The sequence below is a fragment of the Guyanagaster necrorhizus genome (genome assembly GCF_019112545.1).
Source record: "Guyanagaster necrorhizus MCA 3950 unplaced genomic scaffold BT62scaffold_20, whole genome shotgun sequence".
Taxonomy (NCBI): Eukaryota; Fungi; Basidiomycota; class Agaricomycetes; order Agaricales; family Physalacriaceae; genus Guyanagaster; species Guyanagaster necrorhizus.
The window spans coordinates 697,294-718,309 of record NW_025064899.1 but is presented as its reverse complement, the minus strand read 5'-3'; the positions used below and the strand labels follow the sequence as shown (position 1 = coordinate 718,309).

General features: G+C 45.9%; 6 protein-coding genes across 6 annotated transcripts; 2 read left to right on the top strand and 4 right to left on the bottom strand.

Annotated features, from left to right (window-relative positions):
- Positions 1 to 694: 694 nt before the first annotated feature.
- On the bottom strand, positions 695 to 2,711 carry BT62DRAFT_921601 (uncharacterized protein; the record flags this gene model as incomplete). Its single annotated transcript, XM_043184327.1, has 12 exons — positions 695 to 754; positions 797 to 858; positions 902 to 938; positions 987 to 1,022; positions 1,127 to 1,229; positions 1,283 to 1,519; positions 1,727 to 1,774; positions 1,828 to 1,895; positions 1,945 to 1,978; positions 2,395 to 2,411; positions 2,459 to 2,482; positions 2,646 to 2,711. 12 exons carry the CDS (start codon positions 2,709 to 2,711, stop codon positions 695 to 697), a joined length of 792 nt encoding a protein of 263 aa, XP_043037467.1.
- A 2,231-nt stretch (positions 2,712 to 4,942) lies between these two features.
- On the bottom strand, positions 4,943 to 6,071 carry BT62DRAFT_1008652 (uncharacterized protein; the record flags this gene model as incomplete). Its single annotated transcript, XM_043177468.1, has 4 exons — positions 4,943 to 5,107; positions 5,155 to 5,194; positions 5,276 to 5,424; positions 5,796 to 6,071. The coding sequence occupies 4 exons, from the start codon at positions 6,069 to 6,071 to the stop codon at positions 4,943 to 4,945; spliced, it is 630 nt and encodes a 209-aa protein (XP_043037466.1).
- Positions 6,072 to 7,105: 1,034 nt separating this feature from the next.
- On the top strand, positions 7,106 to 9,402 carry BT62DRAFT_306315 (polygalacturonase). The gene is made up of 16 exons (XM_043180450.1): positions 7,106 to 7,604; positions 7,661 to 7,677; positions 7,728 to 7,785; positions 7,842 to 7,909; positions 7,961 to 8,031; positions 8,085 to 8,118; positions 8,169 to 8,237; positions 8,290 to 8,337; positions 8,386 to 8,480; positions 8,537 to 8,659; positions 8,717 to 8,773; positions 8,830 to 8,922; positions 8,977 to 9,012; positions 9,067 to 9,117; positions 9,174 to 9,243; positions 9,296 to 9,402. Exons 1-16 carry the CDS (start codon positions 7,424 to 7,426, stop codon positions 9,314 to 9,316), a joined length of 1,092 nt encoding a protein of 363 aa, XP_043037465.1. The 5' UTR covers positions 7,106 to 7,423; the 3' UTR covers positions 9,317 to 9,402.
- A 122-nt stretch (positions 9,403 to 9,524) lies between these two features.
- On the bottom strand, positions 9,525 to 9,738 carry BT62DRAFT_1008649 (uncharacterized protein; the record flags this gene model as incomplete). The annotated part of the gene is made up of 2 exons (XM_043177467.1): positions 9,525 to 9,603; positions 9,659 to 9,738. 2 exons carry the CDS (start codon positions 9,736 to 9,738, stop codon positions 9,525 to 9,527), a joined length of 159 nt encoding a protein of 52 aa, XP_043037464.1.
- Positions 9,739 to 10,462: 724 nt separating this feature from the next.
- BT62DRAFT_901687 (polygalacturonase) lies at positions 10,463 to 12,249 on the bottom strand (the record flags this gene model as incomplete). Its single annotated transcript, XM_043183471.1, has 14 exons — positions 10,463 to 10,571; positions 10,624 to 10,674; positions 10,729 to 10,764; positions 10,819 to 10,911; positions 10,964 to 11,020; positions 11,075 to 11,197; positions 11,250 to 11,344; positions 11,392 to 11,439; positions 11,489 to 11,584; positions 11,640 to 11,714; positions 11,767 to 11,834; positions 11,891 to 11,948; positions 11,999 to 12,015; positions 12,069 to 12,249. 14 exons carry the CDS (start codon positions 12,247 to 12,249, stop codon positions 10,463 to 10,465), a joined length of 1,107 nt encoding a protein of 368 aa, XP_043037463.1.
- Positions 12,250 to 19,397: 7,148 nt separating this feature from the next.
- BT62DRAFT_1008647 (uncharacterized protein) lies at positions 19,398 to 19,665 on the top strand (the record flags this gene model as incomplete). The annotated part of the gene is made up of 2 exons (XM_043177466.1): positions 19,398 to 19,529; positions 19,594 to 19,665. 2 exons carry the CDS (start codon positions 19,398 to 19,400, stop codon positions 19,663 to 19,665), a joined length of 204 nt encoding a protein of 67 aa, XP_043037462.1.
- Between the last annotated feature and the right edge of the window lie 1,351 nt (positions 19,666 to 21,016).

Below are 21,016 nucleotides of genomic sequence, written 5' to 3'. Positions count from 1 at the left end.
CGATATAAAGACGCTAAGTCCCCGGCCTCGATGAGGATAGGCCTCCAATGATGCAGTTACAACAACTCCGGTTTATATTATCACGAAGCCACGAGACATGCGAGCCTCGCAACCGCTGTCATCGCAAGGCAGCTCGTGGGTTCATTAAGTCCGAAGATCATCCACAAAAAAAATGAGTGGGAAACGTAGTCAGTCCCATTGTAGTGGAGCGGCATCGGCGACCACAGAAGCCGATTTAACGCCTATGTGAATATTCGTTCCTTCATCTTTCACACGAATTCAAATCCTTGAACTCCTGAGGAATGTTTTACTGGACATCTCCTAGTCCTCACGTGATCATGCGTTGCATGTTCACCTGTATAGACTTTTGGATTGAGAACATCCTGTTGGCATAAGAGCCTGTGATAGAGGTCAGATGGAAACGACTGTCAGTCAGAGTCTGGCAATGAACATAGAGGTTTGGGAATGTTTACGGAGGTTGGACTATCTCCAGAAGTATATCAATTCGGTTCGACAGAAATGGAGAGGGCCGTGCGTAGTACACCCCATATAATAAATATGAAAATATTGTATCTCCTCACGCTCCGCCTGGACGCAACTTGGCCCTAATATGATCCACCAGAAATTTAAGTCCAACGTCAGCACGGTCTTCCGGTAACACCACAGAGAGATACATACAGCCTGAGTACCATCATCACTGGAGACAGTTCCAGCGGAGCCACCAGTGACCGTCAACTTGGAGAAGTCCTATGTCCTGTAAAGAAACATCTGTCAGAATCTACAGCTCCCAAAATACCGATGCATTCAAACGAGATGGAACGTATCGTCCCGGCGCCATTTCTGTCGCGACAAGCGGCTCTGCGACGATTATAAGACCATTAAATTTATCCAGAGCAGTTACCGCAGCCGATAGTCAATCGCTCCACATTGTCTCTGACCTAGAAGTGGGTAAGCAACAGCCTAAGTCTGCTAGAAGTACGGCTTACTTGACTGTAGTAGCTGTGCCGGTGAAGCTCACGCCCCTGTAAAAGGGGTATATTAGATGACCGGCTCATTATGCACGCAAAAAATGACCGACGAAATAGGACCGCCAGTTCCGGGCAAGCAGGCAGATAGGTAGAAGTACGCGGCACGGTCCATCGAAGGGACGCCGGGCGGGAGTGCCAGCATCATCCGGATACGACTGAAAGATCAAGACACCGTATTTGGTGATACCGCTGACGGTGTTGCTATAAGAATGGGTTAGAAGGTCATCTCGGAAGGAAGACCAAGTTGTATTCACCTCGAGTACGTGATGCCCGATATTTTGACGCTCGTGGTATCTGCTTTGACTTTGATTCCGCCAACGCCGCCAACGCTAGAACACCGAGCGAGGGAAGAAGAACCATTGCCGTACCTAAGCCCATACATAGAGTTCGTAACAGTGTTTCCAGAGATAGTCACGTCGGTAACCGTCTTTCCAGCGGATATGGAACCAACAGAAATGCCATGACCGCCAGAGCACTGGTTGTTTTGGAAACTAGAAAGGGTGGTTGAGTGACGTGTTTCACTAATAGGAAGACGGTTGAAACACCTATACGATGTTGGAGCTGGAGTTGATAGCGATACAGTCATCTTGGTTCTTAACGATCGAGTTTTGGATTGTGACATCGTTAGCGGAAATGTCGAAGCCCTATACACCCGATGGATGCTCAGACTCACTCATTACATGGTGGTTCACACTCACGTCGGTACTATGATCCAGACTGTTTGTGTCTCCAGCGCTATTGTCGACCTAAGGATGGCATGTAAGCCTACAGAGACGCGAACAAGAAAATTTACACGCACAGTGATACTGTCGAAGGTGAGTCCGTCGCTGTTACCGGTAGATATGGCTTGAACTGGGCTGTTAAAAACTACCGCTCGTGTTAGTCTTATCCAGAAAGACGGAAAAGCAAGTCTTACCGTTAACTGAGAATAATTTCTGGAGCCCTTGAACCTAGATGTTGGTTGAGAACACTTGGATATGATCACTGTTGATAGTTAAACTTAGTTCAAGAGGGATGAGGCTTATCGACACCACCGTTCGTGCCTTTGCCGTCCAAGTACGGCGCGCCGTTTCACTGTGGAACGTCGCAAAGGTGGAAATGCGAGAAAGTAACTCGACTTATGTCGAACTTATATTCTGCACCCTTGAACGTTACACTGTCGCCGTCAATAGTGAAAATGGACTTGAGCCTAGGAAGGAAAAGACGCGGTGAGTACCTGGACTGGATTTACCATGTATAAGATCCGTGGAGAATGCTGTTGGGTAGTTGTCACAAAAAAACTGAAAACCCTCGTCCCACTGTCATCGTACTGCCGTGACACGCTTTCAGTTCAAATAAACAACAGTCGGATGGTGATACAACGCACCTGATCGAACGTTTCATCTAAGATTTATATTAGTAGCGAGGACATTCATTGGCAGGATGCGTACCGTCTGTTCGGTTTCTAGTGCGTTCTGAGAATATTTCAGCACGTCAATATGTGCCTGATGTTTTTAACTCGCCTGAGCAAAGTGGTCCCCAAATATGTTATTGAATGATCTGTCTTCTCAAGTAACTTTGAGTTGTTGCATGAGAGGCTCAAGAATTATTACAAGGCCAATGCAAATGTATTCTCACTCTTTCAATGAATCCCTTCACTTCCTCATCCATGCTATTGAGATTTGGACTGTATCCAGAGTACATGCTTATAAGACCTTTAGTCTTTGGGTTACCAACTCCTGAGGAGTCCCCCCATTGACTTCTCATATTTATACTAGACAACTCCTTTTCTAGTAGTTTCTACCTAATTCCTTCAATATCCCTCAGATTCTTTCCTTGCTCAGCATGCCGGAATGCCGGATTGCTCGAACTCTCTCGCAGATTCCAACACATGCCAGTATTAAGCATCTGACCTAAACACCACACATCCGCCTTGAAGGGGCAATAAGGACCGCCAATGAGCATCTCTGGTGCCGATTCTCAGCGCGTTGAAGGACGACAAACCTTCAATATCTGTGCCAGATTGTCCAGTATCTCGTCCACATTTCATCCTTCGAGGGAAAGCAGAGGGTAAACAACGAATCTAAGTCCGTTGAATTCGAGCTCATCCAAAAGAGGAAGTGGATGGTTATCTCCCTGGAAAGCCGTGGGTCCGGAGGACAGACGTCGAATGGCTTCGCAGTGTTCATCTCCCCATCGATACTGATTAGACGGATAATAATGTCCTGATTATGAACGGTACCAACTGGGTGATGGATGTTGGTCTACATGCTTGGCGATGAACACAATGATCGGGAGATCATCGATCAGAAGTTAATTCAAACATACGGAAACCGAGTAGCGAAATTGAAGCCATCGGGTCAGCGAGGCTCATCGTTCAGTTGGAATTAGCTCTAGACATTCTTTGCCTGACCGACCAAGTTCAGAGGGATAGCCACAAAGTATAGCCATGGTCCTTGAAGAAAATTTACAGTGGCTCATGCTTCGTATGACCGACTGCCCTCCGGCTTGGAGCATCTGTCGCACCATTCTGGTATCGTCCTGAGACATTCTAGATGTGTCATGACGTGGAGGTGCCAGGTAGCCTGAGATTGGGAATTCAGAGAATCAGTGGATGATAAACCTTGGACAGTTTATTGAAACGCCACGTGATGAACGTGGCAAACTAACTTTCATGCGATTACTCTAATTCTAATAGCATTTGTGATTTTCAATAAATATCCTTCGCTACAGGGAGGCATTTAGCAGCCAGTCCATCTTATTACTGACTACGTACGTAGTACTTTAATATTCAATGTCAGTCGCATCATGAGGGAGGGTATACAAGTTACGAGAATTCGAAGACAGTTAGAAAAGCTGCCGATCAGCCTAAATATAAGGTGTTGACGACAAAGAGTGAACGTGTTGCTAAGATGAGCGTGAGAACTTCCGTCAGCGCTCACTTTCCCGTGATTGTTCTCACGCCACTACCGCGTTTAGGGGAAACAGAGTCATTGAGGATTGGTCACAAACGTGTACGGCAATTGGACATAGGTCTTCCCATGATAAGAACGGCTGAAATGATCCAGAGACGATCAGTGGAGGCACGACGGTATGTCTGAAGCGCAGCGTTCTGGTAGGTCATCTTAACAACAGTTAAAAAGCAGTCATCAATCTAGACCTAACATCCTTTGTCCGGAAAAATAGCTTTATACAAGAGAGAACTACCATTTTACCCATTCCACTGCTCTCCTTAGAGTACCGATATAATCGGACAGCACTTCCTGGGAGCGACTCTTCCGTAAGGTTAGGACCGTATCCAATATTTGCGACATGTCGGGTCTTAGTTCCGGATTCGACGACCGCATTTGAGTGATCATGACGAGCAGAGAGTATGCTATCCTTATCGTCCCATAATCTGTCCCCTGCGATTCAGACACTGCCTGTCAGGAAGACTCGCCTCGCTTGTAGGAATATGCTGCCGAGCCTATTTCGTCAGGAAATCATGATATAATCTGGATACGACAAACCTACCTTGTCAAAATCCTTCATCTGAAATCAAAATCAGAAAGATGACAAAGGGAAACTCCAAGGGCGTACCATGTCGTCGGTCTCTATGACATCCTGGAAAGACCTTTATGGTGCTAACATACCAAAAGTGCTTCATACTTGCTTGAGCGAAATATTTGCCGAACACGGCATCAAACGATACGTCAACATCCAGACTACCCTGTTCAAGGTACGTACGAGATGTGCAACCAAATTGTCATGACAGAGCTTGATGCCCTGCAAAAGTTTCAGATTAGTGAGACTACAGAGTGCTTCGACGGTCAACGCACCTTGAATATCTGTTCTAGATAATCCAGGATCTCGTCCATACTGTAGAACCATGGTGGGCTGATCATATAAACCAGAGGGAAAAACGACAAATCGAAGTCCATTGAATTCAAGCTCATTCAAGAGAGGAAGCTCCTGGTTATCTCCCCGAAAGCTGCGGGACCTGCCGAGAGACGGCGAAGGGCTTCGTAATGCTCGTCTCCCGAGGAGTCTCCATCGATACTGACTAAACGAATCAGAACGTCATGGTTGTGGATGATCCGCGCCGGGCAATGAATGTTGTCCTGACGAATGGGTAAGGAACAAAAGCTGGGGAAAAAATAACACGTACGACTTGGCCAAAGTTCGTTTTGGTAAGGACGATAACCAGGCTGACATTGATAACGAGTCACAAAAGTGTAGCCGTCGGACCGGCGAGGCTCGTCATTCGGTGGGAAAGCTCCACATCCCACGACGCAGATGCGATTCCGAGTTCATATTCCGAGAGCCACAAGTTGTAGCCATGTTCCCGAAAGAAATTTCGAAGTGGCTTGCGCTTCCAGAGGTCGTATAGCCGATTTCCCTCGGGCTTCCAGCATCTGTTGCGCCATTCCGGTATCGTCTTGGGCCACAGTCATGACAAGAGTCGACATATGGCCACTGATGGGTGGAGGAACGAAGGATTAAGACTCCGCGAACCCTGAGGTAAATGATGATTTTTGGCGATTATTGTTCTCACGCCACCGTTCCAATCAACATTCGCATGCTTCTGATGCTCGAAACGTTCAACATTTATTAATTTTTTTGGGAGTAGTGCCAGCAGCCCATGATACAGGATGGAGTTATTGACAACGTCAGAGTCGTGGATAGTTCAGACATGCAAAGAGGCGCACGCAGAGAGGATCGCGGTCTTAACGATAGTCGTGGTCAAGAAGAGAAAAGAATTAAGGTCGATCAATGTTGATCAATGCTTTGCATCATCCTTCCTCTTACCATCATCATCCCACTCCGCGTCTCCTCTATGCAATCTTCTAACATACCAGCAGCTTCTAGCTTCAGTATCGACTTCTTCGGAACACCTTCACGACACCATAGGGACCACATGGGATAAGGCGGACTCGTGTCAATATCCGCCAACACTGACCTCTGGTAGGGCTGGATATCTACCGTATCCACCGTTACCATGGCATAGGTCCCTTTCCTGTTATCTGCAGCGGAAAGAAATGTCGTCGATACCCCCCAAGGTGACTTCTGGGTCAACCAGTGCATGAATAATGGACTAGCGCACCACCCATGGCCCAATGGCGCTTGGAGGAGCTTTTAAGAATCCCAGCCGCATCTCTCTATTTTGCTTCGTGAAGGAGGTCGTTGCAGTCTGTAGCTTGTGTCGAAATGACCAGGAAGGTGCGCGTCTTCACAATCCTTGTTTATTATCTGTATTGATCCAATCACTCGTAGAGAATTTGGGAGAAGACCGGCTGCTCTACAGCTTGTCACCACAACCCAAGGTACTCTTTTCCTTCGTCTGCTTTGTGCTCCTGGCGTCCCCGACAGGCGTATCCAATCAGAGTTTCTGTGAAAGACTCGCAATGAATCTCAATCACTGAGACGAACGAACGTCGATGTAAGTCGGCCGTATAAGGCTCAAGGAAAAAGCAATAACCCCGCGCTACTAGGCTATTCTGCAAGGTCTCCATCAGGAAGCTTCTATGGGTATGGTCTTACTCGGATGCCTCGCTATTGAAGCTTGGACGCGATGTCGTAGTCCGAATGTACACGGATACTGTGAACGGTGCCCGTGGATAATCCCATGGTCCCCGTCACCGCTAGTCGAGTCTTTCGTCGATCTGGTTTCTGCACGAGAGCGGTCGGGCTCCTTTTCAGCTTCCGGAATGGCGCGTCAGAGTTGCTCAGTAATGCACCGGCTCATTACTCCGATCGGCATTTTTTCGGTGACTGTCTCAGGCAGACTCTTAATCTTTTGAAATATACGTAATTCCTTCGCGTCGGACAATGGTTGCAAGGACGGGGGGATTTGTTACTGCCCAGTACCATTCTTTACCGGAAAGACTGGCCGCGCGGCCCGCCACGCGTATCAGCAGGATGGTCTCGATGACTCTGGAGAATACGATCAAGAAAGAAAATGTCAAGTGCAAAGCGAGGACATACGCCGTACCTGCCTGCTGATAAAGGCGCCGCCAGGGATAGGTGTTCATGGTTGTCATGGGCGACATTTGACAAGGACTTTCATCCTTTCAGCACTGAAAATATCCGAAGGCATATCTACAATAAATTCAAGAACGACCGTGAATGCACGAGTCGCGACATTCTAGACGCACGCGCCTGATGACATACCCGGATTTTGAGCGATACCCACACCAAATAAGGCCTTCCAACGCGGGTCGCCGTCCCACGCAATACGATGCCAAGACCAGCCAAGCCCTACGTCTTTATGATAATTTTCTGCAGATCGTCCAGGTGTTCTTTGCAGAAGTTTATCGTTAGACATTCACCTCCGTGAATATTCCAGCACAGCCTCTTGAATGGTATAAAAAACTGACCATGTCGACATTGAAGCAGCCAGCATCTCTTGTTTGCTTCCAGTCTTTCACATCCTGATCATGTTCAAACACGCTTTCCGCCAGTTCGTCTTCACCGCCGCTGTGCTTGCAGCCGTGTCGGCTATCCCGACTGGAGAACTGGAGGAGCGTTCAAGTTGCACGATTTCGTCTGTATCGACCGCTTCATCCATCTCGAGTTGCTCTTCGGTTACCATCTCTGCCTTCACTGTTCCTAGCGGAAGTAAGTCCAGGGATACTCCTTTACTACACCTCCTTGCTTACGGTAACGTTCTCCAGGCACATTGTCGCTCTCTGTACGTCGTTTTGGACCTAGCATCGAATGCATCTCATGTATTTCCATTAGCCTAAATCAGGCGCGACCATCACCATGGCTGGCGACATCACCTTCGCCAAGACTTCTAGTGCGTACCTCTCATATGTATCTGACCAGTATCTGACCGGGTCGCTGCTTTCTCAGGTGATGGACCATTGTTCACCATCGACGGCGACGACATCACATTCAATGGCGCGGGATACTCGTTCGACGTGAGCGGCATTTAATTGTCTCCCTCTTCAGTGTTACAATGTCTTCAACAGGGAAATGGCGCCAAATACTGGGACGGTGAAGGCACGAACGGCGGCGTCGACAAGCCTCACCCCTTCTTGAAGTATGTCCTTTTAATGCTCGCGATATCGTTTGAGCGCCTGATGATGTGGCTAGGTTCAAGGGCTCCGGTACCTACTCCGACTTTACGGTGAGCTACTCTTTTCTCTCCATCTGAATGACACTGAAGGTGAACGACAGGTCTTGAACAGCCCCGCTCAGGCTATCTCTATCGGTAACAGTGACGGCCTCGTCTTCGACAGCATCACGGTGCGCTGAATTCTTCTCGTTCGTCCATCAGATCCTTACTTGACCTTCATAGGTCGATAATAGCGATGGTGATGATGATGACCTCGGTCACAACACCGACGTGGGTATACTTTCATGTCGCTTCTCCTTGAAAGCTCACAGTTTGCAGGGTTTCGACGTTTCCGCAGACGACGTGACTATTCAAAACTCCGTCGTAAAGAACCAGGATGATTGTATCGCTATCAACGATGGCTCGAACATTGTGTGCGTGGCATTCCATTTGCAAAAGCAGCTACATACTGATGCGATGCGTTCATTAGTTTCAAGAACAACAAGTGCTCTGGTGGTCATGGTATTTCGATCGGTTCCATCTCTAGCGACAAGTCCGTATCAGATGTGACAATCTCTGGAAACACTGTCACGGACTCGATGTACGGATTCAGGTAAATTTACTGAGGCTTTGTTGCCGTGTTCTTTCTTCTGAATTATCTGCTACTCAGAATCAAGGTCAAAGCCTCAGCCACTGATGCGTCTGTCTCTGGTATCACGTACTCCGGGTGAGTAAACTGCAGCGATCGATCCTCCAGGCACTCTCTTATGCCTTTCCGTATAGAAACACCGTCAGCGGCATCGACAAATACGGCGTCTTGATCACCCAGTCCTACCCGGACGATGATGGTACCGCTGGAACTGGTGGCCCCATCTCGTGAGTCAGATTCAGGTTCATGCTATGAGTGCAGCTTTTGACAGACTCTGACAGAGACATCAACTTCACTGGAAGCACCACTACCATCAAGTGAGCTTATGTTTACCTCAATTGATTCCATACCGTGCTCATATGAATTCCTAGGGTTGGAGATGATGCCAAGCGGCTGACCGTCGACTGCGGAGCCTGCTCTGGGTAAAACATTCGTGTTCAAGCAACAAAGGAATATATTCTAATCCCTCCCTCTGCAGAACATGGGACTTCTCCAAATTGAAGATCACGGGCGGCTCAGCGGGTACAGTCGACAGCGACGACGCTACTGTATGTATCCCATCTTCCCTAGCTTCGACCCTCCTGCTGATATTGAGGATAGATTTCCGGTGGATCGTATTAGGTTTGCTGGTAGTTTAATCTGCATGAGTCACAAATAATATTAATATTATCGCTTTTGTAATCCAACACTTTCTCCTTGAATCTGAAGCTTTGAAGTCCTAAGAAAGAAAATCATGATCTTTGTGCCATCCCATAAAGTTACATGTTCCGATGATACTCGATTATCTAGCTGAAAACTTGGTCATTGCTGATCTTCTTATTTCATCTCTCTAAACTCGATGGCGGCATCGGGTCTTCATACTAATCCAACCACTACTGAGATGTCTCTGGAGATACCTCAGCCCAAACCTAACGGGAACACGGTGAGCGCTTAGCCCTCATGCCTAAATGCTGGATGACTTACACGCAACGCTCTAGTAAACCCGTACCCGTCGCAAAAGGCCTCACGACAGGTTCATCATCGTCCGTCTTGTTAAACATCATCTCCGTAAATCTTTGATCCCAGTTCTTCCAATGGAGGGGAGGGGGTGGCAAAGTTAAGGAGGAGGGTTCAGTCCAGCATCCTTTAACTAGTTACGAAAAGCTCACGTTGTGAAATCGCATGAAGGGGGACCGATGTGGTGCACTCCACCCCAGGTTCCCTGACAAACTCATTGACTTTACCTTCTAGATAGATTTTATCAATAGCTTACCAGTAGGTGGCGCAGCATACCTCACACCAAGAAAGCTTGCAAGTCCTGAGGAAAGCCTCATTCATTGAATTTGAAACGGTCCTCAATTGATGGTTCGTGTCCTTGTGGCGAGCCGCGTGAACTTGAGGAGCAGCTTGATTCTTTGGCTGATCGACGATAGTCGCTCGAAGCCCGTAGTATTCCTCTGAGCTTCTTTAGCATGTGTAGATTATCGTCACGTTTAGAGGTAGCTTTGTACGCATTAAAGTTTGGTCCATGGGGATTTTGTTCGGACCGGCTGGCACGCCTGCATGTGTATTCTACATTCCACGCCGACACACTCAGAAGAGAGATCCAACATAGGACTTTGCGACGCCAGCACTTAGGCTCATGGCAGGAGAATACTGATGCAAGAAATTGGCGGAAAATATATAGAACCTGGGATATTAGTAGTAGATACTGAAATATTATGCACGACCTATGACGATTATAATATCATCGACCTAATACGATCCACCAGAAATCTATTCTCAAAGTCAGGAGACAATCAAAACCAAGAAAGAACGGATACATACAGTAGCATCGTCGCTGTCAACCGTACCCTCTGAGCCGCCCGTGATCTTCAATTTGGAGAAGTCCCATGTTCTGCATAGGATAGGATCAGGATCCAAGTAACGCGGTCGTCGATGGTGCTTACCCAGAGCAGGCTCCGCAATCGATCGTCAGACGCTTGGCATCGTCTCCAACCCTAGCGAAGATTCGCATGAGTACAACGACGGCATGAACGAGACGCTGGACTCACGTGATGGTGGTGGTGCTTCCAGTGAAGTTGATATCCCTGTCAGAATATATGAAAAGCCGTAATCATAGCCTGGACATCAACCTGACTCACGAAATGGGGCCACCAGTTCCGGGGGTACCGTCATCGTCGGGGTATGACTGGGTGATCAAGACACCGTATTTGTCGATGCCGGTGATGGTATTTCTGTATGGACGAGCATAAGAGAGAGCTTGAGCAACAGCTGTAGTATACTCACCCAGAGTACGTGATGTCAGACACAGACGCATCAGTGGCTGAAGCTTTGACCTTGATTCTGAGTAGGCAATTCAGAAGAGTGAACACCACAATAAAGCCTCAGATACTTTACCTCAATCCGTACATCGAGTCCTTAACGGTGTTCCCAGAGATCGTCACGTCTGATACAGAATTGTCACTGGAGATGGAACCGATTGAAATGCCATGGCCGCCAGAACAGGTGTTGTCCTCGAAACTGGTGAATTCATCGGGTAAGCGGCTACTTTCGCGAATGGAATGTCGCATACACGATGCTAGATCCATCATTGATAGCGAGGCAGTCATCCTGGTTCTTCACGACAGAGTTCTTAATAGTCACGTCGTCCGCGGAAACGTCGAAACCCTGCGAACCATCAGCTTTGGAGTAATAGGATATGAAACAGTACCCACATCGGTGTTGGCACCGAGATCATCGGTATCTCCATCGCTATTGTCGACCTATGAAGGTCAGGTAACCCTCTGACAGAGCGAGAGGAATTCGGCGTACCGTGATGCTGTCGAAGACGAGGCCGTCACTGTTACCGATAGAGATGGCCTGAGCGGGACTGTTCAAGACCGTGAAGTCAGAGTAGGTGCCGGAGCCCTTGAACCTAGGTCCAGCGTCAGGTGCTAGAACATCATTGCGAACATAAAAGGACGTGCTTCAAGAGCGGGTGAGGCTTGTCGACACCGCCGTCTGTGCCTTCTCCATCCCAGTAGTCGGCACCATTTCCCTGTCAAGGCCATTGTGACGTTGAAGCGGTAAAATAATGAAACGGTGCTCACGTCGAATGAGTATCCTGCGCCATTGAATGTGATGTCGTCGCCGTCGATGGTGAACAATGGTCCATCGCCTGGGAGAGCATCGACCCGGTCAGATCCCGGTCAGATAACTACGAGAGGTACGCACTAGAAGTCTTGGCGAAGGTTATGTCGCCAGCCATGGTGATGGTCGCGCCTGATTTGGGCTGGTAGAAATACATGAGATGCATTCGATGCTAGGTCCAAAACGACGTACAGAAAGCGACAATGTGCCTGGAGAACGTTACCGTAAGCGAGGTGTAGTAAAGGAGTATCCCTGGACTTACTTCCGCTAGGAACAGAGAAGGCAGAGATGGTAACCGAAGAGCAACTCGAGATGGATGAAGCGGTCGATACAGACGAAATCGTGCAACTTGAACGCTCCTCCAGTTCTCCAGTCGGGATAGCCGACACGGCTGCAAGCACAGCGGCGGTGAAGACGAACTGGCGGAAAGCGTGTTTGAACATGATCAGGATGTGAAGGACTGGAAGCAAACAAGAGATGCTGGCTGCTTCGACATCGACATGGTCAGTTTTTATACTATTCAACAGGCTGTGCAGGAATATTCACGGAGGTGGATGCCTAAAAATAAGTTTCTGCACGAACATTTGGACGATCCGTATGATGAAGTCGGGCGTTGCCACATAATATTGCGTGGGCCGTTTGCTTGGCGACTCGGCTTGCAAGTCTCTATTTGGTGCAGAGGTATCGCTCAAAGTCCGAGTATGTTCGGGCGTGCGGGTCTAGAACGTCGTGACTCGTACAGTTGCGGTCGTGTTCGAAGACACTATAGGGATGCCTTTCGATGTTTTCGGTGTTGAACAAACAGCTGGGAGGCTATGTCAAACTTCACACCACGATAGCCATGATCAGTCACCTCTGGCGCACGTTCAGCAAGCAAACACAGCGTATACCCTTGTCGCGTGCCTGATCCATTCTTCCTTGTTCGCCTTCCATCGCCAGAGACATCCAGATCACCCGTCCTGCTGATACGCAGCGCGGGCCGCGCGGCCAGTCTTTCCGGTAGAGAATGGCACTGGCTGGTAATAGGTCGCTCGTCTTTTGCAACGATCATTCGATGGGAAGGAATTATGTACATTTAAAAGAGTCTGCGTAGGGAAGGCTACCGACAAGATGCCGATCGGAGTAATGAGTCAGTGTATCACAGAACAACTTTGACGCGCCATTCAAGTTGAAAGGAAGCTCTTCCGTGTTTTGTCTTATTTGCTTCTCATCAGTGTGTACAGAATTTGAAAGAGCGCAATCGTTGACTCTCACCACTTTAACTCCACCAATTTCAGAAACGCGTCGTCAGAGTCAAGGAGCGGGTCTGAGTCCACCTCTTTGCTGAAGACGACTGTAGGTAAGTGTTGGGATAGCAATCCCGAGCGAGTACGAGAACGTACTCGAAGATACGATGCCAGTCAGCGGCAGCTGACTTGGATCGTGATCTGGACTTATTTAGTATCTCATAGAAAGATCTCGAAGTAATATGAAATGTATTTAAGTAGAACGTTTCTCTCTCGAGAGGCTAATACTAGTTCTCTGTTACATTACTCTGCTCTCTACTTACAACAGGTTATGGGCCCCGGCCATAACTGAACTTACATCGCTACTCACTTTGCACTCTTTCGTACTTTACGTACACATGTAGAACCGCATGGATAGCCAGTCTGTGTATAGAATTGACCCCCTTAAGGGCCCGGAAAATTATCTGACATGGAAAATCAAGATGATCGATATCCTAACCGATTTAGGACTGATTGATTATGCAGATGGAAGCATTCCGGCCCCGGCAGACACGACACTGGTGGCAGATTGGAAGAAGAGCGATAGGAAGGCTCTTTCAACAATAAGATTGCAGGTTTCTGATGGCCCGCTGGTATATATTGCTGGTTCAAAGACTTCGGCAGAAGCCTGGAAAGCTCTGGAAGATATGTATGAGTCTAGGGGACCCATGGGAATTGTCCTTGTCAGAAGGAAATTCTTCAGAGCTCAGTGCGAAGAAGGAGGAAACATAGAGGAGCATATTAGGACTTTGAGGTCCTATCAGGAGGAGCTGGCATCCCTTAAGCAGAAAGTTGAGGAGGAGGACTTCTCTATCACACTGCTTACATCACTCCTGGAATCATGGAATTCATTCATCTCATCAGTGGATACTGCTGACTTGAAAGATTCTTACAAGTTGATTTCCTGAATTCTTCAGGAAGACATCCGACTAAAGGAAAAGACTTCTGATTGGACTACGACACTTGCAGCACATGGCAAAAAGTCCAATTCAAAAGTCATATGTTACAGATGTGGGAAAACTGGTCACATCAGAACAAATTGCCCAAATGGGAAGAAGAATTCTGGAAAGTCATGGAAAGGAAAGGGAAAGAGCCAGACTCAAGCACATATTGCTAAATCGGACTCAGAAGAAGATGACTACATATTTTGTGCAACAGACATCACACTTACCTCACTCTCAGGAGTATCATGGCTAGGGGACTCTGGCACCATCAGACATATAGTCAAAAATAGATTATATTTTTCTGACTATGTTGAAACCCCAGGACATGAAGTCATTGGTGTAGGAAAAACCAAGGGTTTAGGAAGGGGAACTGTCAAGATTAAAATGGTTGAAGGGGAAAAGATCACTCCAGTCACACTAAAGGAGTGTATCCACTGCCCTGATGCACCATTCAATCTTATGTCAATAGGGTGCATTACAGATGCTGGATTTGAACTTAGATTCAAAGAGTCTAGAATGGATATTATCTCATCACATGGCAAGATAATCGGCCATGGAGATAAAATATCAAAGCTGTACAGCCTTGACATCATTGTTCCAGAAATAACTCAGGCCCATGCTACGAAATCAGCCTGATCATGGCAAAAGTGGCACAAAACATTAGGCCACTTAAATATGGGATCAGTAAAGAGACTATTTAGGAAGAAAATGGTCAAGGGGATGGATATAGATGAGTCAGCCAAGCCTCAGACAGATTGCATAGCTTGCATAAAAGCCAAACATCATACCAAGCCATTTCCACAGGAAGCCAAAAGGGACTATACTGAAATAGGGGAAATGACATTTTCAGATCTATGGGGGCTGGCCCAAACTCAGGGTATCCATGGTGAAAGGTATTATATAAGCTTCACAGATGGAAAATCCCAAAGGACAATGTTGTATTTTTTGAAGTCAAAGCAAGGTATGGAAATTCGAAAGAAGATCCAGCAGTATCAAAAATATATCAAAGTCCACAAAGGGAAGGATCTGAAGTTTATGAGGATTGACAATGGAAAGGAATATGTCAATGAAGAGGTAAAGGAATACCTCCAAGACAATGGCATACAGTTGGAATTGACTGCAGCATACTCTCCATCTCAAAACGGAGTTGCTGAGAGAATAAATTGGACTCTTGTGAAGCATGCATGTGTCATGCTAGAAGAACATCACTTACCGAAGTTTCTATGGCCTAAGGCAGTGGCATATGCCACATATTTGAAGAACTGATCACCAACCAGGGCCATCAAGAATGATTTAACCCCAGAAGAAGTGTTTCAGGGCATGAAACCAGATATTTCAGCACTTCAGGAATTCGAAGTAAAGTGCTGGGTGTTGCAGCAAGATAACAAGAGGTCAAAACTGGACCCAAAGTCAAGGGAATTTATTTTTACAGGTCTTACAGATGAATCCAGGGCCTGAAGATATTATAACTCTCAAACCAGGCAGATTCAGACCTCAAGAAATGTTATATTCTCTGAAAACAACACTACAGAGCCTATAGACACTGACTATATAGTCTTCCACCCTTCGTCGCTTGAGGGGGAGTCAGGGAGCAAAGTCAAGCAGACTCTGGATGGAAATGATAGCATTTTGGATGATTCCATGGATGCCAGAAATGCCAAACTAAAAGAGGAAATAGCCTCTGATGTGTCATCAATCAAATCAAATTTCCTAATATGGCATGGGAAAGTGATCGAGCCATGCAACAAATCAGTCCAGATTGCATCAAAGACTCAACCGAGTTACCGGACACTTTATAATCCAAGTGTACGAGCTGTGAAAACATTGAAACAACAGCATACCTCAGAAGAATCATCTTTGGAAGCCATAAATGTTGCAATAGACTATGCATGCATTGGGGAAACTGCAGACAATCTCAGTGATGAGCCATTAAGCCTTGAAGAAGCCAAAACAAGGCCAGACTGGCATCATTGGAAGAAAGCAATGAATGAAGAATACAATCTATTGACTTCCTTAGGCACATGGCAGCTGGAAGAATTACCCAAAGACAGATCACTTGTGGATTGCAAGTGGACTTACAGATTGAAAAGGGATGATGATGGGAAAATCACCAGATACAAGGCTAGACTTGTGGCAAAAGGATTTTCACAGGTACCCAGCATTGATTTCTTTGAGACATATGCACCAGTTGTCAGGCTGGACACATTTCACCTACTCATGGCAATTGCTGCTCAAAGAAACCTAATCATTCATGGAATGGACATTGTTGGAGCTTACTTAAATGGTAAACTCAATGAATCCATTTACATGGCACAGCCACCTGAATATTCAGATGGGAGTGAAAAAGCGGCACACCTCGAATTAATGTTGTACAGACTCAAGCAATCTGGCCAAGTTTGGAATGACAAATTAAATGCTATATTTTTGGGACTTGGATACATCAGATTGATCAGTGATCAATGTGTGTACATCAGACAAATGGGTTCCAGTCCCATAATTGTAGCTGTACATATCGACGACATGACATTACTTGCTCCAGACGATGAAACCATGTCTAAAATAAAAGAAGAGCTTAAGAAGAAGCTAAATGTCACAGACATGAAGGAGATTCAATATATATTGGGCATGAAGATAGACAGGAATAGGGACAAGAGCACTATCACTCTATCCCAGAAGGCATATATTCTCAAAGTACTTGAGCGAATGGGCATAAATGACTGCAAACCGGTCAAAATGCCTATGGACCCGAATGTACAGCTAGAGAAAATTCCAACAGAAGACTCACAAGGTGTTGACACAGCCACCAGGCAATATTACCATACTGGTGTCAGATCACTAATGTATGCAGCCAATGGATCCCGGCCTGACATTGCACATGCTGTCACTGAATTAAGCAAGTACATGCAGAATCCGGCTGCTGAGCATGTCACAGTCTTGAAGCGAGTTTTCCACTATCTGAAGGGAACTCTAGACTTTGGAATCACATATGGAGGGACTATGGATGAGCTGATACCTTATTCAGACTCAGACTGGGGAGAAGACAGAACAGATAGAAGATCAATATCTGGTTATGTCTGTACCTATGCAGAGGAAGCTGTTACTTGGAGTTCAAAGAAACAGCCCACCATAGCCTTATCCACTATGGAAGCAGAATATATGGCCCTTGCACACACAACCCGGGAAGTAATTTGGCTATGAGCACTCTTAACTGAATTAGGATTACCACCTTATGAAGTGATGACTATTTTCATCGACAATCAATCAGCAATCAAATTTGCTGAGAACCCTATATTCCATGCATGATCGAAGCATATAGACATACAGCACCACTTCATTCGTGAGTGCATAGCTTCAAATGAAGTCAAAGTTCAGCACTGCGCATCAGAAGAGAACTTAGCAGATATATTCACTAAAGGCCTACTAAGACCATTATATGAGTATCTATCTGCAGGTATTCTAGGAACTTGGAATTGAGGGGGAGTGTTGGGATAGCAATCCTGAGTGAGTATGAGAACGTACTTGAAGATACGATGCCAGTCAGTGGCAGCTGACTTGGATCATGATCTGGACTTATTTAGTATCTCGTAGAAAGATCTTGAAGTAATATGAAATGTATTTAAGTAGAACGTTTCTCTCTCGAGAGGCTAATACTAGTTCTCTGTTACATTACTCTGCTCTCTACTTATAACAGTAAGTTCCTTGACAGCCACATGGGCATGATTCTGCTAGACAAGGAATGTGACTGACTCTAGGCCATTGCAGAGATCAAAATTATGCGACTAGTGTTGTCTGGACACAGAATGCCCTGTCTTTGACTACTCATTAAAGTAAGTGATAATGGATAGAAGACTCCCTTGATAATAAATAATTTGTCATCCTTCAGGATTTGGAAAAATGTCACTATTCTTGATTAGCTGTGCTCAAGTTCTTTCATGATGGCAAACTCTGCAGTTCACGACTATCGATGTAGCTTGCAAATTTCCCCAAGGCTGCTGAGTGGTTATGTGCACTCCAAAACTCCATCATGTTGCTCAACCTGAGTCTTATATCTTTTGAGAAATTTCAGGTGTCCATTGATAATTATGAAAACTCTGTATTGACCAAATTATGGAAATATCGCATGGAGTTAAACATGTCTTTCAATGACATATCTCACCTTTTATGTAGAGAAAATCATAGTTTGTTCTTGATTGACTTGATCTCACATATTTCTCTTAGAACTTGGTCAGACGCAGCCTTTAATGGCAGACCTACATTTTCATTGATGACTTAGATACTGTTTCCATGCTCTCATCCGGTATGTGCCTTTATGTCTGAGATGTGTACTGCTGCTACGAACTGCTTACAACCCAGCAATTCACACTGGCTTCATCTTTGGCACATGCAAAAACATGGACCTGGATCTTCCTCCACGTCATGAAGTCTCCCTGTTGTGCATCACTGCCATGGATTTGTCCAACAGAGATCCAGTTGACGTTGCTGTTCTTATCTCATCATGATGCTCATGCCAAACTTGAAGAGTTCAAGCATGACTTTTGAATTTGGAGACAGATATCCTGGCTGATATATATTGTGATGAGTATGATCCCATGCAGAGACAGCATATTCACACAGATGTTCAGCATAATTACAAAGCAAACATCATATTGATTCCTTCACAGAAACAGACTCTCGTTACTCAGAATTTTTCTGTTTAGTCTTGGGTACAATCTGATTGTATATTCTTCCAATATATATCTCATCTTGAACAATATGGATGGATTGATGTCGATGCTTGCAATGACAATGGCAGAATTTGTCCTGCAGAGTCCCAATCTATATGACCTGAGTTTACTCATTCATTCATATCATTCGTTGACATCTCATTCCTGGCCGACTGGATCCTTTATGACACATTTTTAGTTGCCTAAGGCTATACAAGAATGGTGTGACAGGTGCTGGAAGCCCGAGGGCACTGGTCGACCATACGACCTCTGGAAATATGAGCCACCCCAAAAATTCTTTGAAGAACATGGGTACACTTTGTGGATATCTATGTATAAACAAGGAATGGGAGACCTCTACAAAGTCATGCTTTTTTCATCAAATGATGAACCTTGCCGACCTGACGGTTTCATCTTCATTTCTTGCTATCAATGCGAGCCTGGCATCCATGCTCGCAAACCATATTTGATCAAGTAGTAGGTTCTTTTGTTCCTGTTTTCATTTTAGTCTGCTTATTACGAAGTATCCAAGAATAAGATCCACTGTCAGCGTGCATCATACATAATCAGGACGTTCTCATTTGTCTAATCAGTATCGATGGTGATGCCTCAGGGGATGAGCACTATGAAGCCATCCAGCACCTATCCATAGGACAGACTGCCTTTCAAGGAGATAACTATGCCCTTCCTCTTGGACGAGCTTGAATTCAATGGACTCAGATTTGTCATTTTCCCTCTGCTTTCTATCGGATACATTTCCTGGTTCTACAACGTCCATGAGATGCTGGATTATCTCGTACAGATATTTAAGGTGTGACATCTATTGAGGCATGCCATAGTTTAACTGAATTCCGTGTTCTTGTTGGGACGTCAAGTTCTGTCATGATAACTTGATTGTACATCTCGTACGTGCTATACCACTGGTGGTCTATATCCTACACATGTAACCCAGGATCTTGATAGTGATAACTGTTGAGAGCAGGTTGTGTAGTGCAGCAGGGAAAGCCAGGTCTGGAGTCAAAAGTCAAAAGCTAGTAAGTATTGACTTTCGATCTCCAGTATTGGTAGCTACAATTATGTAAGATAAGAGCAACATGGAGGGTGTGCTACTTCAACACTCTCCCTCGACCGAACATGTCTACGGAGGTATCGAGACAAGTCTGAGTAAGGTAATTATGTGTCTGAGCTTCTCTCTTTCTAATCCCTTTGTCAAGGCATCAGCTGGCATATTTTCAGTTCATAAGTGGACCACATGGATGCACCCTTTTTCAACTTCATCATGCAGCCAATAGAATTGAAGGTCAAGGTGTTTGACCCAGCCATGATGTTCAGGGTTTTGGGCAACTGACAGAGCAGACTTGTTGTCGATATAGAGGACTGAGGCATTAGTGAGTGAATAGCCAAACTCTGTGAACAAGTTGTGAAGCCAAAGGATTTCCTGACCAGCAGACATGGCTGAAACGTATTCTGCCTCTGTTGTTGAGAGTGTCATGAATGCCTGAAGATGACTCATCCAGCTAATGGCTCCAGTACCCATTTTGACAATGAAGCCACTTGTGGAATGCCCACTATCTTTGTCACCCCCATGATCTGCATCGCAGTAAGTCTTGAAGTCAAAGACTGACAAATCTGACTCAGAGTCAGGAGAGTAGACAATGCAATAGTCAACTGTGCCCTTCAGATAGTGTAATAGCCATTTGAGAGCTTCCCAGTGGGCTGTGCCAGGGTTTTTGCTGAATCATGAGAGTACACTCATGGGATAGGCAACATCGGGCCTGGTAGCAATAGCGAGGTAGGCCACAGAGCCAAGCACATTCAGGTATGAGATTGTCTGCATTGTCTCATATTCCTCTGGTGTTTTGGGAGACTGATCTGCTGTAAGTTTTATGTTTGGATCCAAAGGTGTCAGAACAGGGTTGCAGTCAGCCATTCCTGCATGTTGCAGAATATCTAGGGTGTATTGATGCTGAGAGAGAGTGTGTGTTTGGTTGGCTCAGTCATGCTTGATCTCAACACCAAGGAGGTAAGACATTGGACCCAAGTCTTGAAGCTTGAAGTGCTTCTTGAGATTGTTGATGATCTTTGTAACACTGTCTGGTGTCTTTGTGGCACTAGTCATGTCATCGATGAAGACTAGAATGATGATACGCTCACTGTCCCTCTTGTAAACCCAGACACTATGGTCACATTTTACCCATTCAAAACCCATGGCATTAGTCAATGTTGCATGTAGCTTTTTGTGCCATTCTCTTCCAGCTTGCTTTAGTCCATATAGAGACTTGAAGAGGTGCCAGACCC